Source organism: Pezoporus occidentalis, unplaced genomic scaffold (assembly GCF_034315485.1).
Source record: "Pezoporus occidentalis ecotype Australia unplaced genomic scaffold, CSIRO_AGI_Poc_V1 ctg149, whole genome shotgun sequence".
Lineage (NCBI taxonomy): Eukaryota > Metazoa > Chordata > Aves > Psittaciformes > Psittacidae > Pezoporus > Pezoporus occidentalis.
This window is the reverse complement of record NW_026913305.1, coordinates 2,608,481-2,619,766: the sequence shown is the minus strand read 5'-3', so window position 1 is coordinate 2,619,766 and position 11,286 is coordinate 2,608,481. Positions and strand designations below refer to the sequence as shown.

Here is an 11,286-nt window from a genome sequence, read left to right as displayed (position 1 = left end):
GAGGCACCCTGCTTGTTACTGAAATGCCAGAGCGGAATCAGACCGTACGTGGGAAAACGAAAACAAACAGTGCTGTTGCCAGTACTGCCACTAAGGAAGAGCGAGCTGCAGGGGCGAGCTGGGTTTACATTTATAAATCCAATGCTGGGAACAGGTGAAGACGCCCATGGCAGGCAGCTGGAACTAGATGAGCTTCAAGGTCCCTTCGAACACAAACCAGTCTGTGATTGATTGATTCTATGATTTGGAGAGGAGAGGATGGAAAACAGTGCTCCTGCAGTTTCATGCAGTTCGTACTTCATCACACTGATGCAGCCACGGTTATGAAGATATTTAGAGTGGCCTGTCTCTCCCTCTGTGCCTCCTAAAAAAGCCCGTATAGCGGTTAGGTTCTTATTTACAAATCAGTCCTGGTGCTGGACGCATTCCCAGAGCAGCATCCCGAAGATCCAGGGAATTCGGTACTTCTATAACATGGGCAAATCAGGCAGTGTCCACCCACGGTTTGACACCCGGAGGCAGAGGGCTCTCCCGCCCGCGGCGGCCTGCCGCGCTGACGACCGCAGAGCCGGGACCGGCCGCCCGCCCCACCGAGCGCCCCGAGGCCCGGGGCTGGAGCCGCCGGGCAGCAGGCGGCGCTGTCGCCCCGCGGCTAGTTGGCCGGTGCGCGGCCCGGAAGCGGAAGGGGCGGGCGGCGGCGGCGCGTGGCTCTGTGTGTGCTGTCGGCGGGGCCGGCTGGGTGGTGGGAGCGTCCGGTCAGACCCGGTCCGGTCCGGTCCTTCGGTCCCTCGGCGCGGGGACATGGCGGAGGCGGCCGGCCATGCGGGATCGCCTGGTCCCGGTGTAGCCCCGGCTGGGGAGGGTGCGGAGCTGGCTGCCGTTATCGGCGCCACCGTGCCCACCGGGTTCGAGCTGATGGCGGCCGAGGAGGTGCAGGAGAAGCTGGGCTCGACCTCCCGCGTCAGCAGGGACCGCGGGAAGATCTACTTCGAGGTCCCGGCACAGGGCCTGCCGCAGGTCCGCTCCCTCCCGCTGCCGGGGCCGCGGCTGGTACCGGGGCGGTTGTGCCGCGCTCGCCGCTGTGGCTGTGGGCAGCGGCAGGGCCCGGCCCACGCTGAGCCGGGCACCCCGCTCCCGAGGTGGAGTGGGAGAGCGCGGTCCCTGAACTGGGGCCGTAAGGTTCCCGGCTAACGGCAGCAAGCGCAGCCCCCTCCGCAGGCCTGGTCGGTAACGTGCGCCGCGGTTTCTCGTTTCTTCCAGGTCCATCGCCTAAGGTCAGTGGATAACTTGTTTGTTGTTGTTCAGGAGTTCAAAGACTATCAATTTAAAGAAACCAAGGTGAGTTACTCTTCATCTCTCAACTGTTTCTGGGGTTTGTAGTGTTGTTTTTTTTTAACGTAGCACTAGTTACAGAAAGTATTGTGTTTTATGAGCAAGTTGGGGGGTTATTTATGGTATTATCCTGATTCCTCGTTGCTGATCTGTCAAACAGAAGCATGGTCATGTTGTCTACCATCATTTCTTCAGTTAAATATGTTGCATGGACAAAATCTGGGATGAAAGCTAATGCCATGCTTGTAGGTCACACAGACACAAGACAGTGAAGTATCACTTCAGTCATTTTAGTGTTAGGTGTTTATTCGACAAGACACAATTATGAAATACGAGTTCTGTGTCATTCAGTGTCGTTATGCCGTAAGTAGCACAAAAAGCTATAAGCTCTTCTTAAATGTGGGCATATGGTTAGGAAACTAGTTTGAGAGGCTTTTTGGAAAAGGATAGCTTCTGAAGGGATGGAATGACTATAAATCACAATTTTTTTTTGTCTGTTAAAGGAGGATGCTCTGAAGGATTTGGAAGATTTGGTTAAAAAGCTGCCCTGGAATGATCCATTGAAAGTCTGGGAGCTGAACAACAGCTTAAAAAAGAAAAAGACAAAACGCAAAAAACACAATCCACAGAGTACTGTGAGGAAAGAGAAGCTGAATAGTGACGGAGAAGACAAAGAAGTGGATCAGAAAGACAGCAAGGAAGAGGAGGACTATGCCCAAGACACTGCAGGTGTGGAACCTGCTGATGGTCAGGATACAGAAAAGACACCAGAAGTGGCATCTCAAAATGAGGAAAAAGAGGAGGAGGGTAACAATGAACAATCAGATGCTAAAGATGAATTGCAGGCAGGTGCTGGGACTGAAACCAAGGCTGATGATAGCAGGACGAGTGATGGAGAGGCGAAGGTGTTGAAGTTCCGTGTGACATGCAATAGAGCAGGAGACAAGCACAGTTTTACCTCAAACGAGGCTGCAAGAGACTTCGGTGGAGCTGTGCAGGAGCACTTCCAGTGGAAAGCTGACATGACTAACTTTGATGTGGAGGTACAGTGTTGTGCCTTGGAAATACCTGCATTTTTTTTTGTAAAAACTCTTAGTTCTGTTGCATACGGATCTCCAGATGACTCTGGAACTGAAAATTGAAATGCTGAAGTCATGGCCTCCTCAGAGGCACTTATTTTATGGGCACATCGTGTGTGTCCTGACATCCCACCAGTTGCCTTAGCCATCCATCATAGTGATCCCTTTTGTTGGCCCAGTGTGCTCCCCCACATGTCCCCTTCTCTGGGTCCCTCTTTTGCTCTGCAAATGCTGTTGTCTTCTTGAGTCAGCTGACTAACATCACCCGAGTTGGTGCCCAAAACCTTTCCCCTCTCCCTCAATTGCAGCAAAAGCTCGAGTACCGAGTATTGCTTCCTTCTCTATCACTTGGTCTTACTCATATTTAAATACAACATAAGTGCTTTCTGCTTTACTTTCACCCTCAATGGATCTTTCCTTAATCTGCTGTTTTGTATGGGTGTAAGTTAGCAGAAGATACGCTATCTGGAAGCTGTAGTTTATGGGTGAGGGGGCAGAAACTGTTAAACTGTCCAGTATCTACTCCTTTTCATAGGGAAGGCAGAAGTTCACTGGTCCACTGTTTTTGAGGGTCAGAAACCCCAATTTTTTCTTGCATGTATGTGAAGAGGTGGCCTGCTGCCCTAGAGCAAGCTTTTCACCTTCCAGATTAATACAATGGAGGGGACTAGAAATATGATTTAATTGCTGCTTTGTAGATGCTTCACTGTGATTTGCAGAACCCAGCTTCTCCCCGTACTTATAAAACACGACTTTCAAAAAATCAGCATTGTGGTTATAGCAGTTTCTGAACTCTTGTGTAAAAGGTTCTGTGTGAATGAGCAAATGTGTGAATGCTCTCCAGAATGTTGTCCGTTGTTGCCATAAAACGGTGCATTGCTTTTCTTCAAGGAGTGCTCTTTTATGTGTAGTTCATGTTTTTTAAATTGCCACTTTTGAGTCTCATATTTACCAGTCGTACTGTGGATAACTTCTCTTTACTCCTGAAATATAGCTCAAGCTTTTTTCTCTAGGTTCTTCTGAATATTCACAATAATGAAGTAGTTGTGGGTATTGCATTAACAGAAGAGAGTCTTCACAGACGAAATATTACACATTTTGGACCCACAACTCTGCGTTCAACTCTCGCTTATGGCATGCTTAGGTCAGTGCAATTGCATAGTGTTGTAGTATTCTCAGTTAACAAGTCATTTTGTTTTGGAAATTAGATCCTTTGTCCACCCACCCCTTCTTCAAAAGCCTTTTCTGTTAATTCTTAAGAAAGAAAGAAAATAAGCATAGTTGCTGAAGCAGTGTGCTTTGTAATTGACAGCGGATGTTTTCCAGCTAAGCAAAGTAAACGTTTGCTGTGTTAGCCAACAAAATTATGTATCACATGCTTGAAAGTATTTCCCTGTACTGCTATTTATAAAATGCTAATTAATGAATGGGGGGTTGGGGAGAATCACATAGGAGGTTTTTTTGTTCTAATCAGAGTGATTGAAATAGTTCCATTTTCCTTTCTTACAGAAATTCATGGTTTTAAGAGTTCTCACCACATCTTTTCTTCTGCTCCTTAGGCTCTGTGATCCACAGCCAACGGACATCATAATTGATCCTATGTGTGGTACAGGTGCAATACCAATAGAGGTGATTCCTCCTTTATTTTATAACTTATAAAACATGACAGTATCTGCAGCTGAATGATATGTAAGTTCCCTTGTTAATAACTGAGCAGTGAACTAATGAAGTGTCTCGGCAGCTTTCAAACAGGTGCACTTTTTGTAAGGGATGTTTTTTTGCTTCCCAAACCTGTAGCAGGAAGAAACTAAGTCTGAAAGTACATTAAAATTTTAAGGTTCATAATACCTGTAACAGATACAGGATTTTAAAATCACTGTATTCTGTCATGTTTGAGTGATTCTTCTGTTTGTTTTGTTTTGTTTTGTTTTAAATTCATCAGTTTAAATTCATCAGCTAGTGTTGCTTGTTGTCAATATTTCCCCCCAGGGAGCTACAGAATGGCCTAGCTGCTACCACATTGCTGGTGATAACAACCCTCAAGCTGTAAAGAGAGCAGCAAACAACATCTGTTCTTTACTAAAGAAAAATGAGAATAAAGAAAGGTGAGAAGTGCAAAGAGAGAAGTGATTTTCTTTTCCTGTAATATTATGTGCAGAGAAATCCATTTTGCATTCATGCATTTGACTGTCTTGTTTGTATTTTCACATTTGTTCTTTTTGCCCACATTATAGACCTCCTTAATCTAAAAATACTCTCCATAAACCATGTCTGAGATAACCATCTTTGCACTTGCAGCAATATTTCCCCGGGCGTACCCTTAGACATCATCCAGTGGGATATTTGCAATCTCCCTTTGCGGACTGGATCTGTGGACATCATTGTGTCAGACATGCCATTTGGAAAGAGGTGAGGTGTCGCTGGTAAAGGTGCTGTGCTGAGCTGCTGCTGCTGCATATGCCGTCCTGTCCAGTATTCTCCCTACTTAGTTACTTAGCTAATTGAGAAGTATTATATACTTTATATTAAAAATTGAGGTTGAAATTAATAGTAAACATAGTCCTGAATGAGCTAATCCGTGTGTGAAAGACCAACAACACTTAACTGTTCTTCAGTGATCACAAAGGGAATCTTAATTTATGTCGCAGAATCGGGTCCAAGAAGAAGAACTGGGATCTGTATCCAGCCTGCTTGATGGAGATGGGCCGGATCTGCACCCCAGGGACAGGCAGGGCTGTGCTGCTTACACAGGACAAGAAATGCTTTGCCAAGGTATGTTCTGTGAAATAAAATCAAACCTGCTTACAGTTGGAAATATATTGAGGAAAAATTGAAAGCTGTCTTTATGACAGAAGGTGATCTATTTTTAGAGCAATAATTAGTAACATTTAAACACAGTTTTGGACCTGAGGAGCCATTTGACATTTTGTTCAGATACAATTTAGAATAATAAAAAATAATTTAACGCAAATTTGCGCTTGTTTGGAAGCCACCACTACTCTTTGGCTGTGTGTTTTGCCGTGTAGGCCTTGTCACGACTGGGCCACATCTGGCGCAGAGCTCAGACTTTATGGGTGAACGTCGGGGGCCTTCACGCTTCAGTGTACCTCCTGAAACGCACCTGGGAAAGAGCAGAAGAAAAACGATCGTTCTGGTAACCTGCACAGAAGAAGGGACACCTCCAGAACTTGTTGAATTGCAGTTTGGTAAAGCAGACATCCAAGAGCGTACACCTGTCATTTCCTAAATAAAAACCCAACGACCTGTGTAGAATTGTGTAACACAAATACTAAACCAGGGATCAACTTCAGAGCTACTGCCTGTACTATGTTCTGAAATGTTGTTATTTAAATCACCTCTTTACTCCCCACCACCCTAAAGTGGTGAAAGTTTGTAATGGAATTAGTAACGCTTTCCTTTGCCTGAGTCTTCTCCACCATGTTCAGTGTAGTTTTCAGTTCAACGTTTATTTCCTCTGCTTACAGTAGAAAACAGGTTGAGGCAGCTTTGGAGGTAATGGTTAATTTATTTCCCAAACTGTGGAAATTGTATATGTATCTGAAAGTGACTAACAAGACTACTCAGACTGCTGCCTTGAAGGGCTTAGCGATAGTGTCTCTTGAATGTAGGATTTTTCCAGATTGAAGTTTTATAGTTTATACAGTTGCCCAAATGTACACTAAGATAATAAACCACTGTCTGTTTCATTACGGTCTGATAAGCAGATGCCAATTAGCAAACAGGATGCTGATGCTACTGTTTTTCATGCCTGTTACCTCAACTTAGTGCTAGCTATTAGAAAACATCTCATCCATCTTTTAATGTACCACTGCCGTGGGTGAGGGGACACACACACACAGCCTTAGCTAACTATAGTTACTACTGGAGAATGAAATGTTTAGCAGTTCTATTAGCAAGTTAGTGTTTTCAGTGTCTGCTGTAGGCACATCCAGGTGGCATTATGTTTAAATTTGAAGTGATTTAAGTGCCACAGTACTTAACCAAAATCTTACCTGTTGAATAACTTGACGTTGCAAATATTTTTTCCTCCTGTCAATGTACTGCGATTTCCCAAGCCTCTTCCTTGGCTCGGAACATGAGTTTGCCATTGAAAACTGTTCACACTCGTTGTGTTTACGGATGAATTAACAACTATTAAAGTTTTTCAGGTTTTCCATAGGAGGCATTGTCTTTACTGTGTTCTTTTATGCTCCGTATCCGGAGCCCTTTGTTACTACATCGTTGTGTGTGATAAAGCGATGACAACGGTGATGCGGGTGTCCCGAGTGTCGCTAACCGGCATGGGCGCGCTCCCCTTCGCGGCGGTCGGGAGCGCGCATGCGCCAGGGGGGCGGACCCGCCCCCCTGGCGCATGCGCGCTCCCGGCCGCCGCGAAGGGGAGCGGGTGCGGTGATGGCGCCGCCGGTGCCGGGCGTCGGGCCGTGCTTGCGCTCCGTTAACACCCGTGAGCTCTCCGAGGTCGTCTTCAACAACCGTAGCCCTCGCTCCGTCCTCCCGGTGTGGGTGGATTTCGACGGCAAGCCCCGTCACTACCCGGTCCTGCAGCCGCGCACCGGGCGGGTCATGCACAGCTACCGGGGTGCGTGCGGCGGAACGGGACGGGGCCTGATTGAGGACGGGCGGTACTCGGGGGGGGCTCCACCGGGCTTCCCCTTGGGTGTTTGGGGTCAGATATAGCAGTTGCGGCTGCCCGGGGAGCAGGGCCTGCGCTCCGCCACTGGGCCTCTCGGTTCGGCTCCGGAGGCCGCAGCCGTGCTTGTCTTCCCCTTCTCCCTCCTCGGTGACACCCAGTCACGCAGGTGGCCAGGGCTGCAGTGATTGCCTGTAAGTAGGGAGCCCAGCTGGAGAGCGTTTTGGTTCAGTAGCTCCTCAAACCACTCATTAAAAAGGCCGGTGTTTTCCTTTCCTCCCAGGTCATCTCTGGCTGTTTCGGGATGCAGGGACAAACGATGGGCTCCTTGTCAACCAGCAGGAGCTGTTCATAGCAGCTCCCAATGTGAACAAAGCAGACATCACGCTGCCAGGTAAGTGAGAAATAGGATCCTCATATAAGGTCTGTTTCAAATATGAAGAGAGAGAGAGGATTTCTTGACAGAGCTGTGGTGTTAACAGGGCTGTTTGCAGTTTTAAAGAGGTCCGTGATGGGTTTTGTACTGTGCCTTGCCACAGGAAACAAGTTCTTCACACTTGGGGTAGCGTGCCATGTTCTGGGGTCATGTACTTGGGGAAGTACTGTCTGTGTTGGAGTCAGCAGCTAACAAGCACCCTTGTGATGAGGCTATGTGTATGTCTGTATTTAACTACAGTGTTCACCCTGAAAGAACGATGTCTTCAGGTTGTTCGCAGTCTGGTCAAACCAGTGGACTACAGGAAACTGGACATTGTTCGGTCGTTATACGAAGAGCTGGAAGATCATCCTGATGTTAAGAAGGATCTTCAGCGGCTTTCTCTGGAGAGAAGTGAAATACTGAGGAATGGAGTTCTGGAATAATATGATTACTCCGGACCATTCGTATAGCAAACCACAGAGTTTAAGCAGGGAGCATGCCACCAAACATGCTAAGATCTGTTGTCTGTATTTTATGTTCTGAGACATGAGCTCAGTTAACTTGATAAGTCTGCTCCCAAAGACTAAACAGTGCATAGAAGCACACCAGGATCATGATGGTTTGTTATGCGTGTTGCGAACCAGCAACTCTGGAGGAGGAAGCTCAGAAGTTTTATTTGGACTGCGTCAGAACACCGCACAGGGATGTAAGATCAGGTCATCTGTTTGGAGCATACAGATTAGCTTTCATTGTATTAGACAGTAAATTACGCTAAAGATTAATTTAATTCAGACTCTAATGATTGTAAGTGGCAGACCCACACCATTTTCATTTGAATAATTTGCATTCAATGGAATTTCACTCTCACACTTGGCCTGAATTTGCCTGTGACCAACCAAGCGTGGGGGGTGTTTGTGTACATGAGAGTTTCAGACACCCCTTCTTGGGACCTGACATGAAACATCAAAACATCATGCTGGTGGAAAGATGACACGTGTAAATGCTTGGGGGTTTTCCTGCCTTTTGGCTTTACATGTGTAAGCCCGCTCAGGCTGACGCGTTTTTACACAGATTGTACCTTGGATGCCTTATTTATCCTTCATGCTTGGATCTGAAGGTCATCAACCCAGTCAGCCATGTAGACATAGTTCTGGGGTCCTAGTTCAGGGGCTCTTCTCTCCTCTGTAGAGCTTCCCGTTACAGGTTGTGCTTATAGACAGTAGATGCTTTGATCCTGCCTTTTCCCGTGGCAGTGCAGTAGTCCAGTAGTTGGGAGGCCTTTTCAGGGGAGCAGGGACCACTTGAGCTGCTGGTGTCTCCTAAGGAACAGATAGCAAATTGCATCAGCTCAGATGGGCCTGTTGCTAGATCTGTCTCACAGATCCATGCTTTATGCTTTATTGCAGGCTAGATAAGCAGGGAAAACATTTGCTTACCAATGTTCTCTTCCCTCATGCCTCAATTAGGATGTGTATTTGTGTGAACATGCACGTCATTCCAAGCAGTGTAGTTTTTTTACAGATACGTGAATTGTCCACCAAGTAACAGATGCAGTGCTGTTCACTGTTAGAAGCAGAGTGGTAGAAGATTATAGCAGGTTATTTCTGTGACACGTTTCTTTCCAGTTACACATTCTAAGAAACAGCTGTGAAACTGAAGACTGTCGACATGTTCTGTAAGTATGAAATGTCTCCCCTTTTTGTAGACTTGTTTTTTCTTACATATTTGAAGTGTATGAATTGATCTTTGTCCTAAAAATGTAAATCCATGCTGTTTGATTCTTTCACACAGCCTCACAGTGTTTGTGTCTTTATTCTTGTATTCCTGTGATACTCCTGAAAGTCATTATAGCTAATCAGTGACAGATACTCCTGGACTGAGTTTACAAACTGTGCAGCCTCCTGTAGCTGTGAGACTGAGGGGTGGCTAAAACTAAAAACATAGCACAGCCTCAGGCCGTGCTTTTGCACAAATGTAGCTACACAACAATTTGTGCATTCGCCACCTTTTGCAGATCTGCCTGTGCAGGCACTGGGAGCAGACAGCAGGATGTCACCCGGCTCCTGGAAGACCTTGGGTGCTCCTGCAGGTGGGGTCCTGCAGATTCAAGAAAGGAGTTTCTCTCCTGATGTCCTTGTGGTACTCTGTGTTATGGTTACTGTGACAGCACGGCCAAACTGGCGCAGAAAACAGGTTGCACAACTCCAGTTTTCCCGCAGTAGGTATTAGGTTTTACAGATCTGTACATATCACAAACCTTCTGTGTGTTCCTGATTTATGTGGGGTCTATGATCTCCTGTGTTGCTTCGTTTAATAATTTAAATTTATTCCATTAGTCTGTGACTTCCTCCAGTACACAGCCAGTCAGTGATGCTTTCCTAGTACAATGTTTGGCTGCTTTTGGATCAGATTCCTTGGATTTCTGCATGTTGGCAGACAGGAAAAACATACTTACATATCTGTGGCTTGCCAAAAACATATAAACTACCTCCTGATCTCATTGATCATAGGAGTATCCTGTCTTTGCTGAACTTTACATTTAGTTAAATCATTTCCTTAATGTATAGCAAGAGGCAATCCATGCTTGAAATCTTATACTTTCCTGAGACAAGATAACAATAGAAATACTATTTCCATTTTGCGGATGAAATTGAGTATTCCAAAGTTATGCCAGAAGTTTGGGAGAGGAAAGGACTGAACACAGATACGAAGTCTGAGGCAGAAGCCTGTTCATGCATCTGCCTCCCCTATTCCTCTTGCAATGTGGGTATGTTTTCTTGTGATATGAATTCTGTGAATACTTAGCTAATATTAGCTTTCCGATGTGTTGTGTTGATTTTTCCTCTTGACAAGCCATGGAATACCCCCCACCCCCCTGCCATACATCAGGTTTAAAAGCTTAGCAACTTCCTCTCTACAATTAGCAGCACTTTACAGCATCTCTCACAAACAGGTGACAAGGTTTTGTTTTCACAGCCCATTGAGTAACATCTGATGTTCCATTTGACTCTTGTGCCACAGTCTGACAGTACTGTTACAGGTTGTGTGGGTTCTTTTTTGTCTTTTTAAAAAACATGGCAGTAATTGTGAGCATGTTAAATAACACCTTCATTTAATAACACCATTAATAACCTTCATTTAATAATACCATTCATGGGCTGGTCGAATGCTCAGAGACCCTGCCATGAATTAGTTCAGTAATAACATTAGCCCAGATGTATGTCTTTTATATTTGTTACCCAGAGGCATTGTAGCAAAAACACAATTTGATAACATGTTGTTTGTTGGAATGCAATAGCTCCTAACATTTTTGGTATCGTTTGGTTTTCATTCTTCAGCCAAACGCATGGGTTGAGTATTTATTCAAAGTGCAAAGTGCTAACAGATGTAAGAAGGTAATTGACATAAAAGCCTGTTCAATTAGAATTGTTAAAGCAGGTGCATAAATGCCAACTAGGAAGGTTTGGTCATTAAAGAACTATTTACAAAATGTTTAAAAAAACAGAAAGAAAACCCAGATGTTATAGGTAAACATGGAGAAATGCTCAGCATATGCACAAAAGTGTATTTTTGGACTGCTCCTTTGGGTCAGGGTAAGAAAAGACGAGGAAATAAACCCAGCTGGCTATAATAGATGGGAAATGGAGCCTCCTAGTAATTACTCAGCTGGATTAGTGATGAGTGAAAGTTGCCATTTGGTTGTGACAAGTGCATTACAAACTTGGGTAGTATTCAGTTGGAGTCATGTTAGTGTCTTGTTGGCAGGCAGGGAGCGGCGAAGGTCAGGGCCTGGCTATGCTCCAGCT

The 11,286-nt window shown here is 45.5% G+C and overlaps 2 protein-coding genes across 2 annotated transcripts; both read left to right on the top strand.

Moving 5' to 3' along the window:
• The first annotated feature begins 756 nt into the window (after window positions 1–756).
• On the top strand, window positions 757–6,593 carry THUMPD3 (THUMP domain containing 3). The gene is made up of 9 exons (XM_062610779.1): window positions 757–1,017; window positions 1,261–1,338; window positions 1,836–2,375; window positions 3,425–3,555; window positions 3,971–4,040; window positions 4,401–4,516; window positions 4,710–4,820; window positions 5,060–5,183; window positions 5,438–6,593. Exons 1-9 carry the CDS (start codon window positions 802–804, stop codon window positions 5,567–5,569), a joined length of 1,518 nt encoding a protein of 505 aa, XP_062466763.1. The 5' UTR covers window positions 757–801; the 3' UTR covers window positions 5,570–6,593.
• A 185-nt stretch (window positions 6,594–6,778) lies between these two features.
• On the top strand, window positions 6,779–9,270 carry VHL (von Hippel-Lindau tumor suppressor). Its single transcript, XM_062610784.1, has 3 exons — window positions 6,779–7,011; window positions 7,346–7,456; window positions 7,739–9,270. Exons 1-3 carry the CDS (start codon window positions 6,825–6,827, stop codon window positions 7,921–7,923), a joined length of 483 nt encoding a protein of 160 aa, XP_062466768.1. The 5' UTR covers window positions 6,779–6,824; the 3' UTR covers window positions 7,924–9,270.
• The last annotated feature ends 2,016 nt before the right edge of the window (window positions 9,271–11,286 follow it).

Bases quoted from the DNA above. Each gene is read 5' to 3' on its own strand.
- THUMPD3 (XM_062610779.1), top strand. From the start codon at position 802: ATGGCGGAGGCGGCCGGCCATGCGGGATCGCCTGGTCCCGGTGTAGCC. The intron at 4,517-4,709 runs GTGAGAAGTGCA...TTGCACTTGCAG, and splicing joins AAAAATGAGAATAAAGAAAG to CAATATTTCCCCGGGCGTAC. The intron at 4,821-5,059 runs GTGAGGTGTCGC...TTTATGTCGCAG, and splicing joins GACATGCCATTTGGAAAGAG to AATCGGGTCCAAGAAGAAGA.
- VHL (XM_062610784.1), top strand. From the start codon at position 6,825: ATGGCGCCGCCGGTGCCGGGCGTCGGGCCGTGCTTGCGCTCCGTTAAC. The intron at 7,012-7,345 runs GTGCGTGCGGCG...CTTTCCTCCCAG, and splicing joins GGTCATGCACAGCTACCGGG to GTCATCTCTGGCTGTTTCGG. The intron at 7,457-7,738 runs GTAAGTGAGAAA...ATTTAACTACAG, and splicing joins AGCAGACATCACGCTGCCAG to TGTTCACCCTGAAAGAACGA.